We start from the raw sequence: 15,546 nt of genomic DNA on the forward strand, positions 1-15,546 counted from the left end.
CAGCCAGCTTGGTCATACATTTGTTGGATACATTGCTTGGCTGATGGTTAGGGTTGCCAGGTGTTAGGGCTGGTTGGACTCTTGGGGAATTGTTATGCTTCTCAAGATTTCCAGGCAAGGAGTCAAATCTCAGACCAAACAACTCTTGAGAGGGGGCTGCTTTTTGTGGGGAATGGCTTTAAAGCCTGGGAAACCATCACCATTCATTTCAGCTGGCACTAGGCTCACGGGATCAGTATGAACAAATTTTTAAATATCTGATATGCTTATGCAAAGTCAAAGCAACAAAGGGGCAGAAACAAAGAGAAGGGACAGTAAAGAAAGCTGGTGACTGGATACACTTGGACATGTTGCCATTAGGAGCAAGGCAGAGGGAGGAATGGTAGCACCATGACCCATGAGCCTTCTTGTTGGACAGGTCTTGGGAGCATCAGTGGAGAGGTGGGGAGGGATGGAAACACCTCTCTGTAGGCTGGCAGTGAGCCATTCACAAGCCCCAGAAGAAGTCCAGGGCTTGGCAAAGCTTTGCATCATGTGTAGCCTCAGCATGTCAATGCAGCCACACTTCTGAAACAATCAGATAATGGAAATGCAGTAAACCGAGTACCAGACTGAATGAAGACAATTAAATTTTGGCTATAGAAGCCAGTTTAAGTACAAAGTACTTCATTCTGCCTCACTTGTTCCAAAAAAAAAAAAAAAACCCAAAAAACAGAACTTAACTTCCCCACCTCAAAAAAAATAAAATAAAATAAAAACCACAATTCTCATAAATTCTTCACAAAAGAACAGCAATATATAAAAGTACTGTACAACAGTCCTGGGGCTAAAACGTGGGGTCAAGGGAATCCTGATGTAAATTCCTATGTCTTTTTCAAATTTACAGTGCAACATTTTTCTATGAAAAATAATGTCTTCTCTTTTTTTTCAATTATTTTGTTTTCTAAGGAATCCTCCACTTCATTTGCAATTCTTCTTTATAATACTGGAAAGTCTATTTGTATTTCTCAATATGATTCTGTTGACTCTTGCACCCCTCCTTGGTGATACTCCCCCAATAAATCAGTTTTTAATATGAAAGATCTTTTTAAAAGCCTTTTTGAAGTTCTCATTACAGAGTGGATATATAAATGGATTTAAGGTAGAATTCACATAGCCAAGCCAAATAGTAAACATGTGAACAGGGCGATTGTAACACTTTTCACAGTAGGCCATGACCAAAAATAATACAAAGTATGGGATCCAGCACAATATAAAGGTTGCCATTATGACCCCTAACTGCTTGGCTGCCTTTTTCTCTCTGTTCCCTTGACTTCGGTTAATGGACTGAGTACACAGCCTTTCCCATGTCCTTTTCAGGTAATGTAAACTTGTACTGTCTTTTCTGTCACTAGACCTAGAGAAACATCTGCCAGCGTCAGAGTACTGCTTCAGAGTGGTACTGCAACGTCTAGAGGAAGGCCCCTCTGCAAAACTCAGGCCCTCAGACATTTTGCTAAACTCATAGTCTAGGGAGCAAAGGGTCTCTTTAGTTTCAATGTTTTCTTTGACACAGGCATACTTGCTGTCTGTATTGCCTATTCCGGTGACATCCTCTAATGTTGCTGGAGGGAAACAGTCGAGCTTTACTACTCCTACGTCATCGTCTCTGTCACTCTTTGATATTTTAATAAACCTGTTTGCTGGATATTTGACCTCCATTCCTTTGTTTTCATCAGAGTCATTTTCATTAGTAACATACCCTGTATCTTTATGTGCATTTAGGAGATAACCCTTTTGCATTTCTTGTAGCTTTTCACTTTGAGTACTTGCTTTTTCTTGAACGCTCCTAAAAGACCCATTTATGAGCTCTCGGTGCTTACAGTGCCTCCGAACAGCCTTGTATATTTTTGCATAAAACCACAACATTAGTAATGATGGGACATAGAAATTGATCATGGCGGTCAAGACTTTAAACCATGTGGTTTTGCAAAAATCCGTTTCACATATCTTTTCATCATCAGTTCTGCTGGTTGTGTTGTGGTAATTTGTAAATTTACGCCAGCCAAGAATTGGGATGACCCACATAAAAGACAGCAACCAAGCAACTGAAATCATGATAGAGGCTCTAGTTTTGGTTCTGTACTTGAGATATTTTAATGGCTGCTGGACAGAACGATAACGGTCTATGCAGAGTATGAAGAGGCTAAATATGGAGGCTGTGCTGGCCACATAATCCATCGACAGCCAGAACAGACAAGCTTTTCTAGCCAGTATCCACTTATCCTTCAATAGGTACACAATGTTCAACGGCATCACGGCTGCACCAACTATAACATCTGCACAAGAAAGGCTGACAATATAAAGATTGCCAACCGTCTGCAGTTTCTTTTCTGTTTTCACTGCATACAAGACCAAAATGTTCATGACAACTGTGATCAATGAGATGCTGCCTAAGACCAGTCCTATAACAGGTTGGATCTGTGTAGAATTCTCTGTGTCTCTGTCAATCACACACATCTTTCACCTAATGCTAGAAGAAGAAGAAAACTCAAAGTACCAACATTTCACTTTTGTCTGCGAAGCAGGCTGGTGGTGGTGGTTCTTGTTTTCAGATACCTTTAAGAACCTATAAATAAAAATCAGTGTATTTTAATAACAGAATAAAATTCCCAACATGATTTACAAATAAGCAAATAAAAGAAGTGAATTAGCTAAGGAAGGAAAGGATTATAAAGTAACCACATAGCAAGAGTTCCAGATTCCCTGTCTACACCTTTTGGTCTCAGGTGTTCCAGGTGTCCTAGCTAGAATGTACATGCGGTATTTGATGGCAACAGATTCATTTGTGCCATTAATGTGGCAACAAAACAAAAAAGCAATTTTTCAGGTTACTGACTCGTAACATGCCAGAAGAGAACTGGAAAAGAATAATATCAAGAGGAAATTAGGAGAAAGGTAATCAGTGGTGATGCTGTTGCTGAGTAACACACATTAACCAGTCAAGCTCACTGGCAGGAGGATTTTAAAACTTAGTATATGCCATCAAATTGCTTCCAACTTATGGTGACTTGTATGAATTAATGAATTTCAAAAATTCCTGTCATTAACAGCTGTACCCAGATCTTATGAACCAAAGATCATTGGTTTTCTTCTTTATCTACTTTCTTTAAGTTTTTCTAATATGATCTTTTCCAGTCTTCCCGTGATATGTCTGAAGTATGATAGCATTAGTTTAATCATTTGAGTTTCCAGTGAGAATTCAGGCTTGATCTGATCTCTAACCTATTTATTTGTCTTTCTGGTGGTTCACAGTATCTGTAATGATCTCCTCCCATACCACATTTCTACTGAGTTAATTTTTTTCTATCAGTTTTCTTCATTGTACAGCTTGTATCCCCATAAACTGTACAATACAGGAAAACCACAGTATGGATCATGTTGGTCTTGGTCTCCACTGACACTTCACTATACTTACAGTAATATCCATACACTTGAGGATATTTTCTAATTTCTTCACTGCTGCCTTTCCAGATCTCAGTCTTTTTTTGATTTCTTGGTTACATTTTGTATTGGGATTGCTGACTCAACCAAGGTACTTTATTTGGGATTCAATTTATTTATTTAAAGCATACTATTAAAGTCAAGAGTTATTTCCAATACTCAGAATAGTCAAGCAAGCTTTTGAATAGGTACCATATTAGCAGGTTCATGCCTTGTAGCTTTCATGCTCTTATTGTTGCTAGGATAACTACGTCTTTGGCAGCCATCAGAGACAGAGAGGTGTTTACCATTCATTCCATGAATCCCTGTAAGAAGACAAAAAGAAAAGCATTAGAAGAGTTGATAATTCAGCAATACTTCTATTCTATGACTGCTCAATACACCATCTTTGGTGTTGATATTAGTGATCTCAAAACACTGTAGGAAAAAAAATATATGATAGACATTAAAGACAGGCATGAACTAAAAATGAATCACCACATTCATTGAAAAATCACTACATCATTGATTTGTATTCATATGAATCAATGCCCCTAATGAATCATGAATCAATGAATTTTAGTAATTTTTGATATTGATGGGTATTGAGGGTTTTTCGGGCTCTTTGGCCATGTTCTGAAGGTTGTTCTTCGTAACGTTTCACCAGTCTCTGTGGCCAGCATCTTCAAAGGACAGGAGTCAGAACTGTTTTTTTATTTGTTTGGCTATAAAACATCTACCAAAGCACCTAGAAACACTGAAGTTGCAGGGGAGTTTCATCTGACGTTCCTCTACAAACACTCCAGGTTTGATGAAGATTGAGATTCATATGTCTGAGTTATACACCAACAAAGAAGCTCCCCCAAGGAAAGTGCTCCCCCAGAAACCTAGAGACACAAGAATTACAGAGAAAGTTCCCATGACTTTCCTCTACAATCTCTCCAAATGTGATGAAGATTTGGTTTCCTCAAGCCAGCTGCTAAAGGACACTTTCCTGAGGAGGGGCACTTTGTGGATTTATAACTTGAATGTCTGAAACCCAATCTTCACCAAACTTGGTAGGATTGTAGAGGAGAGTCAGTAGAAGCTCCCCAGTGATTTTGGTGTCTCTATGTGTCTGGAGAGAACTTTTCTGAAGCGACCTTGTAGGCACATAGCGTGCACATCCGAAACCTAAACTTCACCAAATTTGAAGGGCTTATAGAAGAGAGTCAGGAGAAGCTTGGGAATTCATCAATTTGTATAAAATCATAATTTGTCAGCCTTGAGTCATGAATCAAAATGAATCACCATTTTTCTGATTTGTGCCCATTCCTAATGGACATGTATGCAGTAAAACCGGGTTCAATCAACAATGATATGAAAAAGTAAACAAATATTGTATTCAAATTGGGAATTTCAGCTCCTGTGCTGGCCCAGTATCTGAAATCAACTACTGAAGGTGAAATCTGAAATTAACTACTCCACTAAAACATGAATGCCAGTTTCAGGAAAGTCACTCTTATAAAACAGAATGCGACCTTTTTGCTGTTACTTTCATATCCTATTCTTTTATACTGTATTGTATTGTTCCTTCAGAGAACCCAAGATAGCATATGATGGGTTCAAAAGAAGACTCTGATCTGCTGATTAACCAAAGCCACGGCTTCATAGCTAATTTCAGCAAAGTTGCTAGATGATCACATACCATAGCAGGATAATTTATCATCTTGGAAGCTGGTGAAATATGTACTTTCATCACCACTTCTGAATAACATAGCGTTGATATTAGATTTCAGTTTATTCCCTAAAGGAATGTGTTCACATGCACCCATACACATATACATGAAAATAAATTATATATAGACTAGTAGTCCATGTAATTGAGTAACATCATACTAGGCAGATTCTCAGCCTGCCTACCACCAGGATCATGCATTGCTGAACAACCAATGGATGTACATTTTCTCACATGTGAGCCTCTGTTCTAAGATACCACTCTCAGTGCATAAATTTGTACATGTGAATAATTCTTTCTCATTTTTCTCTAATGGAGAATTTATCTGCAAGTTAGGAGCTAACACACAATTTCTGTGGTGGATTTAGATGGGATAGCCTATGTAGACACAAAAACTTCCTGCGTATCAGCCAAATTCACACGAACCCAATAGTGGTTGGAAGCAGTTCACAGCCTCAAGAATTTGTCTTTTCTAGTCCTACTGTGCTGTGGGAGACTATATTTTGACAGATGGTACAGACTGAACCCAAGACTTCTTCAGGTGTACATTACTTGTTATGTAATATCAACTCACTTCTAACTTAACAGTGACACTACAAATTAGAAATTCCCAGAAGCTGGATAGCTTAGTGATTTAGGCATCTGCTATGGAGCCAGAGGCTGGGAGTTCAATTCCTCACTGTGCCTCCTTGAAAGGGGCTGGACTTGATGATCCTTTCCAGCTCATGATAATTATGATTATTAGCTCTTGTTATATCTTATGAATTAAAGATCATGGCTTCCTTTGTGGAGTCAATTCATCTCATGTTCAGCATTCCTCTTTATCTGCTGCCTTGAACTTTTCTCAGCTTTCTCTTTTCCAGTGAGTTTTGTGTTCTCATTTTATGGTATCGATCTGCATGAACCATCCTAGCTTTTAAGATCTTTTGGGGATGCTCTTCTTTCAGTCTCACTAATCCTGTAGTCTTGTTTGAGTAAGAAACAAGAGGGCCTTTTCAGTGGCTGTACAATGTGTTCCCCTGGGAAGCCAGATTGTTCTCCTCCCTCTTTTTCTTCTGCAGATGGGAAAACATCTTCCTTTACGGGCAGGATTTTATTTCACTTGGAGAAGTGAGGGCCTTATGGAATGCTGTATTTCTGGAATTTAGAAAGGTACATTTTTGAGTGTTTCTAAAGGATAGTTTTTAATATTATTTAATTAATTTTTAAAAAATATTATATTATACAGTGTTTTTAATTACATTTACTATATTGACTCTGGGAATAAAGGCTGCATGTTCAATAAACCAATTATTGAATAAATATGCCCAGAGTATAATAGCCTCCATTTAATCATTTTCATGTCTATAGAGAGTTTAGGCTTGAATTAATCTAGTACCCACATTTCTTTCTGTCTATGGTATTTGTAAGGCTCTCTTCTGAAATATGCCTTCTCAGTAGTATGACATACAATACAGTTTCTGTATTGCTCCTCTGTATAGCTTCTCTTTCTTCAAGAACAAATCCTTCAACTCATTTTGGAAAAAGGCTTCTGGATTTTGAGGAAACACCACCACAACAACTACTACTACAGGATTATTTATATTTTTACTAGAGGTAGGCCAAACCAGATAAATCAGATTAGCTGAGATGCCAATGTTTTATGCATTCTTTGCCTACATAGGCAGTGGTGCTATCAGGGCAGGACTGGAGGGTACTCCTGGCCACCCTCAAAACTTGGAAATCTGGGCTCAAGTTTGAATCCTGCAGTAGATGGAAAGTGTAATATAACTCTATGAAGCACAGGTTGGCTCTCTGTCTGCTGATCTCCTTCTTCACTCTTTATCTGGCTTACATTTTAATTTGTTCATTCTCATCCCAACCATTACTGGCATCAGACAGTAATTTCACTGTTGTACACATAAGCTATTTTAAGCTTTAAATAACGGGTACTAAGGCATGATGCACTGTGGTTAGCAATTCAAAAACACAACTACATAAAGGCTATTATCTATGGAAAACCCTTAATATGATCATTTTCCCACATAATTTCAACCATGTAATTACAAAGCATAAAGTAGTTGCTGTAGCTTCACAGGTCAGAAATGTACAGAGGCTGACTCTACCCATGGAATAGCTTTCATCTTCTTGCCCTTTCATGAAGCTTTTCCAACTTAGAAGCAGATTTACATAGTGTCAGCTGCCCTGTGTCTACTCTTTCATAATTAGTAATGCTCCTAGGGTAACTAGTCTAATTTATCCCTCTCCCTGACTCTCTCTTCCCTCTTCTTCCCTATGGAAAAGAAAAGAGACAGGCAAATACATTAGAGCAAACCAACAAAGTACATGAAGAATCAAGAAACATTACCTCTAAAAGTTAGGCTTTTGTCTGTTTTTCTTTTGAAAAGCTGGTAAATTATCTAACTACTGGCATTTCTGTACTGAGATTTCAGCCGCCTCTAGTATACAGACACATGAAACATGTAGACCAAATAAAGCCCTGAATACCAAAGAAAATGTAATGTAAGTGTAAGGAAAATACAGAGCAAAAATTATATATCTATCCCTATTAAGCTTTTTTTCTGCCTAAAAAAAGGATGCATTATCAAAAAATAAAAAATGGAAGTACATTAGAATTTTATATCATATTCTCCACACACCTGCATATGTCCTAATTTCACAGAAATCACACTGAATGACAGCTAACAATGCCATTCTCTGATTTTATTGTGACAGTGATTCAAAAAAGAAGCATTAGCAAGGTTTAAAATGGATAAAGTTGAATTGTTTGCCAAATTGTCCTGCTGGACAATGGTCTGAATGACTGACAGGTTCTATAGCAAGATACCTAATAGCCTACAAGAGAGTTCTTATCACCTCTTTAACTTGAAGAAACTGAGAACTACCACCCAGGTATAGGGTAGGTTTATGTGATCAGCAGTGTAGTAGAGTGTCTAGTAGGACAGAGGGTGCCTTCTTTTGGAAAGTCAGGGAAACTGAATGACTTTCCTACCTCTAGCAAATAAATAAATATGGTGACAGGGCTTTCAGGTTTTATATTGTGTGTGACCAATTATCACAAAGGAACTTGGATAATAAGAAAAATAATCAGAGGTTCTTTGATGAGTTTTCTACTCCATGTTAGCAATTTAAATGCTAACATGAATGTTAACATTTCTTATAAATGCTAGCAAGAGTCACTTAATTTATATTTAAAAGTTTAAAACTGCTGGTTGAATACATTTTCATGAAACTCTGTGTGTTTAGTGAGAAATAAGGATCACTAAATTCAACAGATCTTCAATGGCCAGAAATTTAATGGATGGATGTTATCAGTGGGTTGTTTGGGTTTGGATACTGGTGTTTTTTGGAGTATTTTCTCTTGTGTATAAATAATGTGTGGTTGTGTATTCTCCACAGGGATGTGATAAAATTCTATACCACTGTTTGTTTTATTGCAAATAACAATAAAACCAATGTGCCCTTTTCACTGTGCCAAAATTCTGTAATTAAAAAAAAGACAGAGAGAGGGCCTCTTTTCCTTCTGGTAGTCAGAATAAAAGCTGAACCTATGTTGATGTTGCCATCGGTAACATTGATGTTCAAATAAAATAATGACTGGCCCAGGCACACTCCAATTACTGCGTTGAAAATAGAGAATTAATATATTCCCTGATAGAAAGGGGAAAATTAAAAGGATTAGCCATTGCACACACATGCTCATGTGTACACCCCCACACAATTTTGAATGTAAAACAGAATTATTATTTATTTATGAATATATTCACATTAACACACACAGACACATTGCTAATTGAATTAGAATTCAATTTTTATATTGAAGCTGTGAGTAATACATAGAAACAACTATTTATCAATCATCCTGACTAGGTGGACCAATAAAACCTAGATTGTCACTGTTTTCAGACTACTGGGAAGTTTCTACAAACTGATTGATGAAAACTGTTGAGGCTCCAAGAAGCATCTGTTCCAATTAACATCTGCTGAGTAAATGCTCCAGTACTAATTGCAGTCATTCCTACCATGCTGAATATGTATTTTTCTGTCTGCGGTGGCTACAGAAAATTGGTTTCTCAATCTGTGTTCTTATCTAATTCTTCTGAATAAATTTGGTTTCAGCATTCAAGTCTGGATTAGTTTAGTGTAGCATGAGCTGGAAGGTCTTGATTTCCATGTCAGTAAGTATAGTGTAGCTAAATATGTCATTAAATAAAACAGATATGTTTACTGAAAAAATATGCATTTAAATTCAGCATTTAGGTAGCAAAAGAAACCATAATCTTCAAAGCCATCATCCAAAGTTCCATGGATCTTCCCAGTAGGAGCATAATGCGGAACATTGGATAGTAGCTCTGAATACATACTTATTTTCAGGTTGTTCATTATCTTGTTAAACAGTTTTCAAAGTGACTCAAATACATAAACATGCAAAATACATAAGACCCAGAGCAAAAGTGGCATACAAATAAAGAATGAATGAATGAACTCCCATACAAAGCCAGGCTAGCTCCATCTTTGCTGTTCTTATCCAAGCAGGTAAAGACCTTTCTATTCAGGCAGAACGACCCTTAGTAACTGGCTGTCTAAGAAGGGTTTTGTTCCCTCCCCCATGGGACTGTGGTGTTCTTGTTGCTTTTAATATTTGCAATACAGTATTTATTTACCAGTTTTAATATTATATTTAATTCTCTTTTAATATTGTAATTTTTATTATTAATGTTGTTTCTTTTTAATACTATAAGCTGCTGTGGGTCCTTTACTTTTAAAAGACAGGATTTAAATACAGTGGTGCCTCAACTTACAGAATTAATCTGTATTGGAACGGTGGCTGTAACTCAAAAATTTCGTAAGTCAAAGCACCATTTCCCATAGGAATGCATTGAGAATAATTTAATCCGTTCCAGCCAAAGAAAAAACACCCCCCAAAAATAAAAAAATAAAACAGTACAAGCCCCTGGGGCTGCAAAAAAACAAAACACCGGCAGAGGTAGAAGGGACGGGACACAGAGGGCAGCGGGGATGGCTTTGGAAGCCTGATAAGCCGAAAGCAGCCCTGACCTCCACTCCGGGTGCCAGCTTCCCGGGCTTCCAAAGCACTGGCACCCAGTGTGGCGGTTGGGGTGATGTTGGAACCCCAGGAGGCTGACACTCCCTTTCCCTAACTGTTGGGGCGAAGAAGCAGCCTCTTCTTTGTAGGCTGTGTCTGTTGTGCCCTTACTTACACTGTACAGTAAACTACAGTAAGATTTTGGCCAACAATTCATGAGTTACAGTGGTGCCTCACACAACGATGTTAATTGGTTCCAAAAAAATCAACGTTGTGTGAAACATCGTTCTGTGAAGCACCATTTCCCATAGGAATGCATTGAAAACTGGTTAATCCGTTCCAATTGGAACGGATTGCCATCGCTGAGTGAAAATCCCCATAGGAAACATCGCTGTGTGAAACAATGTTTCCTCCACTGGAATATATTGAAGCCGACTCAATACATTTCAATGGCTTTGCGAAGTCCTTTTTCGCTCCTGTAAAAGTGTCTTACAATGTTTGGAAGCTTTTTTAAATGCTTGCACTGGTTAGCCCACCTCCTGAACCCTACGCAAACTGATTTTGGTGTTGTTCTGACCGTTAAGTTATGATGATTTTTTGTTTTCTCCATTGGAAACCATTAGACAGACCATTCAATGGTTTCCAATGGAGAAAATTCAAAAAATCAACATAAATTAACGAAGTGTCAGAACAACACCAAAATCAGTTTGCATAGGTTTCAGGAGGTGGGCTAACCATTGCAAGCATTTAAAATGGCTTCCAAACATTGTAAGACACTTTTACAGGAACGAAAAAGAGACATAGTTGTGTGAAAATCCCCCATAGGAAACATCGCTGTGTGAGACGGCAAATTTAACAGAAAAAGGCATCATTGTGTGAATTCATCGTTGTGTGAGGCACCCGTTGTGCGAGGCACCACTGTATTTGGAAAAAGTTACCTTGGAGGAAGGAATAATGAAAAGAAGTTACATATGAAAAGCAATACAATGAGTGATAACAATGTAACATTTTAAGTCCAACAAGTAACATTTCCCAATTTTTGTTTAAAGACAGTTTTAAAGGGTAATTTGTGGGGAATTTTTCAAGTTTTTTTTTTTTGCAATTTCTTACTAATTCTATTCCCCTGCCACAAAACTATAATGAAAAAGTAATGACATGATTCTTGCCTAATAAATAACAAAAAAAGAATTACTTCTGAAGTTATGTAGTGTGTAATAGAAACACATTATTTTTAAAAAAGTAACGTGCAAGCTCTAGATTAGACAAACAGTGATTAAAGTCCATTATGCAAAGCCGGAAATCCAGTTTCACCAGAAAACTGAATTGCTTTTATATTTTTTATGATTTCCAAAACTAATATATTCATTTTGGTCCTAATATGCTTCCACAGTTATGTGAAATATATCTGAGGAGTCTGGATGCAGGTGTCTCCAAGGAACAGGGTGATGAGAAGCATCTGGCAGGGTGAGAGGAGGGCCTATTGCCAGGGATAAAGGAGGGGAGTGAGGAAGCTTTGGGGTCTTGTTTGAGGCCTGGGAGACCCAGGGAAGGGTCTACGGAGGAGTAGGACCTAGGATTCAACAATGGAGGAGCTGGAGACCATCTTATGTATATCAGCGGAGCTGGCCTGGAAGCAAGAGGACAACTGCTGTTTGCTAGGGGCCATGGCTGAGGAAGAGGGGCTACTGCCCAAGATATGGCTTTTGCCCCACCAACTTTTTGACATCTGAGATGTCCAGTGGGTCCTGTGGCGCCCACCCCTACCCAGATAAGATGGCAACATGCAAGTGCTAATGCAAGAGAAGAAAGGAGCTCCTCAAGGAGCAAGGAAGCAACCAGTGCTCACTGCCAGCTGGATCTAGTGACCCTTATTGAAAGGCTCAAAATCCAATCTGGGTCTGGACTTGTTCTTTACTAGGTGTTTCCAAGGGACTAGTGCCAGAAACTCAGTCCCCAAGGGTGCAGGGAAAAGTACTCTAACCAGCAGCTTGAGCCACTGGAGTTATTGGTGGGAGACCCCAAGGCCACTGGTTCCACCGGGGCGAGGACAGTTGGCCTCACAAAATAACATGTTAATCAGGTGAAATAACTAGTTCTCATTTTCACATAAGCCTAAATTCTGCATTCTCATTGCGCTAATCATACCCACTGAGCAACTGACTGAAGTATGTTTCAACTTTTTGTTTTAAATATAATTAAGCCAACTGCTATTAGATTTCCTAGCTGGCTATGAACAATTAATTGAACCATGGAAAAGAGAGGTCATTGTTAATTATGCTTTCAAAGGAACAGCTGGGCAAAAACGTATTACCCAATGTAATATTTTATTCCATTTTCTCGAAGTAAATTAAAATGTTATCTTTAATTTTTCAGATCATTATTATTCCTATTAGTTATTCCTTCTCTCCCGATCTACCCTTTCTCTACTTTCTTACTTCCTGTCAAACTGAATTATCTTTATTTAAAGATACTATCTGTAATTTTTGCCTTAGATATCATCTTTACCAGCATCTTACATTAATCTCAATATCACAGAACCCATGTTCTAACTGTTAATCAATTACCATATGAGAAATCACATTTTTTTTCAGTCTCCATAAAGGGCTGCTGAAGTTTCAAATACCTTTGAATATAATTCTGCTCCCACCCCATGCCAAGAAAGACTTCACAAAACATTAATATACTATATAAAATATTTTCTCCCATAGATCATGTATAATGGCTCCATTTTCCTCCTTAATAAGTTTTGTTATATCTTTCATACTACAGTACAATGAAAGGCAGAGAATAATTTTATGTTTCTGTGTGGAAGCGTTCTCTCTCTCTCTCTCTCTCTCTCTCTGTGTGTGTGTGTGTATGTGAGTTGGAGAGAGAGAGAGAGAGACACCTCATGCACAAACTAATTTAGCCCAAGGCCCGTGCTCTTTATATTTAGTCTAAAAATGTAGGTATTATGCATTGTTTTTGCATTCCAGGGTTTTAAAGCTTTAACTGTTCCCGCTGTTCGGTTCCATGTTTATTGGACCTAGAAAAATACTATTGTGGAGATAATAGCAATCTGAATTTCGGACTTTTGAAGTCTGGAGATCTCATGAGACACTTCTTCCAGCAGATTCTCCCACAGTATTTTTGTGGTTCCTGGAACTTAAACATATAAACTTGAAAAATTTAAATTGTGTTTGCAATATTGATTTAAAGGTTAGCCGTACAGAAAACCACACTTTGTACATGTGTTTGAATATGAAGTTTTACATGTATGAATTAATAGAATGAACGTGGTTGTATGAATGGCATATGGGAGTGAAGAAAGCACATCTTAATTTTGGCCAGATCTACTGCTGGTATGTGACTCCCTGAAAGATGTTTTGGTTGGCACATCAACCTGACTCCTACGTTTTCCTTAGAAAAGTAGGAATCAGGACCTACCATTGCGCTGCCCTTTAGACTGGAGGTCACAACTGCAAAAACACATTAGAAACAGAAACCACAAGTTTTCCAAAGAACCAGAGTGCAGCTGAAATATTTGAGAAACAAGGTCAGTGAAGAGAACTTCAAGTGGAGAGCACTTTACAAAGAGTAAATTTTTCTTCAATTGTACATTTCCTGGTATGGATACTGCTTTTCGTGCACAGCTCCCACACTGGTACTAGCACATGAAAATACTCCTACCCATGCAGCTTGTCTTAAAACCAAGTATGACCCTCAGGAGGTCCATTGTTCCCCACAATGCTGAGGCATACCGTGGTGACAAGCCTAATGGGCAGAAGCATTTGAACCTATGTGGCCCAACATGGGAGGAGCCATGGAGGCAGCATAATCTTATAGGTAATAGTCCACGTAAAGGAAGACTAAGATATGAGAAACATCCCAAATAGTATTTTCTTGGGACCTGTTCACCTGGAACCATTTGGTATGGTTAAATATGTAATATTTAATATGGTTAGATGCTCTAGAAAGAAAATGGAATACAGTTAGATGCTTTAGAAATTTTTTACCTCCTACAATACTTCAGAACTAATCCACAAAACAACATGGCCATTTATCAAAACAGTGCGGCCATTTATCATAGTCTCATTATATATGCTCCACTACACATGCTGCTTCTAAGCCATAAGGCCTATGTGAGTATCTTTCAAAAGTATCGCTTTTTAAAAAAATCATGAGGAAACTGGTAGCAATTGTAAACTAGACAGCTCATCTCAACAATTGTTATAAGTTCAATTAATTCTTTAGCTGCTTCTGAACAATATCCTGTATGATCAATTAATGTTGACTTTAAAACAATGGTTGATTGAAATTATTGTGTGAGTGAAAAGTATTTTTAAAAGCAAGGGATCAATGAGAAAGAAGCATTTTCTCTTCATATTTGGCTACGCTTGAAGAAACATGCCTTCAAAGCGATAAAATTAGTGTCAGTGCAACATTTTAAACAACAGTAATACTTGTTTTCCGAGTGATTATCCAGATGTTTGCCTTTTCTCCTAAAAATGCAGTGAGACTTAGCCAAAAGCAGCAGAAACAACAGTGTTTTGTTTAGACAACATCAGCAGTATGTATCCTGAAGTGCTTGAAATTCAAGCATATTTTAGACAGATGAAATATGTTCTAAGAAAATATTCCCTTTTAATTCATGAATTGCTTTTAATAGCTCACCATTCCTTCAGGCAAGTAGGAAAAATATGAGATAAGACAAATGTGAAAACACGGAGCCCCACTTTGCTTCCATAGATACACCTCTCAGAGGGACAACATAGCAGAAATTCCCATCCCCAAACAAATGTACTTCTCCCTCAAAGATTTAAAACTACGGCCTTCTTTCTAAACCCATCTGCTACTTTCTGCCTACACATTCCTGCCTATAATTTTTATTTCTGCATCTGCACATCATCATGGTTTATATTAGTTGCAGACTTTTGCGTTTGTAAGAATTGTCCCACGGACAACCAAACAACACATAGTACACTTGCCTATTTTTGTGCGTTTTTCTCTCAGCTCTTTTATCAGCTTTTGTTTCAGGGCACACATCACTGGAGAAATAAAGCAGGGACAGCCTATTGTTTAAACAAGTTATATTTCAGAAGCAAATAACAATATATAGCTTCTATTTGTGACTAACAGTACAACAAAGAGTCAGATTTTGATAAAGCATATGCTGATTAATGGTAATAAACAAACCTAACCACTGACAAATAACACTAAACAATAGGGTTTCTACTGCTTACTTACCAGACCATCCTATTCCTAAAACTCACTATACCCAATCTGTCAGATACACTCTGAATGTTGATTTTAAACAATGGATAGTAGCCAATGATTGTGT

At 37.8% G+C, this 15,546-nt stretch overlaps 1 protein-coding gene across 3 annotated transcripts in view; it reads right to left on the reverse strand.

Moving 5' to 3' along the window:
- Positions 1-683: 683 nt before the first annotated feature.
- HRH1 (histamine receptor H1) overlaps positions 684-15,546 on the reverse strand; it is a 39,657-nt gene continuing 24,794 nt past the window's right edge. For 2 of the 3 annotated variants that reach the window (XM_020802566.3, XM_078385421.1), the window contains exons 2-3: positions 3,676-3,788; positions 684-2,608 (exon numbers count right to left, since the gene is read on the reverse strand). In XM_020802566.3, coding sequence (XP_020658225.3) covers positions 1,063-2,499 — 1,437 coding nt within the window. In that variant the 5' untranslated portion in view covers positions 2,500-2,608; positions 3,676-3,788 and the 3' untranslated portion in view covers positions 684-1,062. Of the gene's footprint in view, positions 2,609-3,675; positions 3,789-7,526; positions 10,696-15,546 lie in introns of those variants that run through there. The other variant, XM_020802567.3, reaches the window with a different exon arrangement.

This window comes from Pogona vitticeps, chromosome 2 (genome assembly GCF_051106095.1).
Source record: "Pogona vitticeps strain Pit_001003342236 chromosome 2, PviZW2.1, whole genome shotgun sequence".
Lineage (NCBI taxonomy): Eukaryota > Metazoa > Chordata > Lepidosauria > Squamata > Agamidae > Pogona > Pogona vitticeps.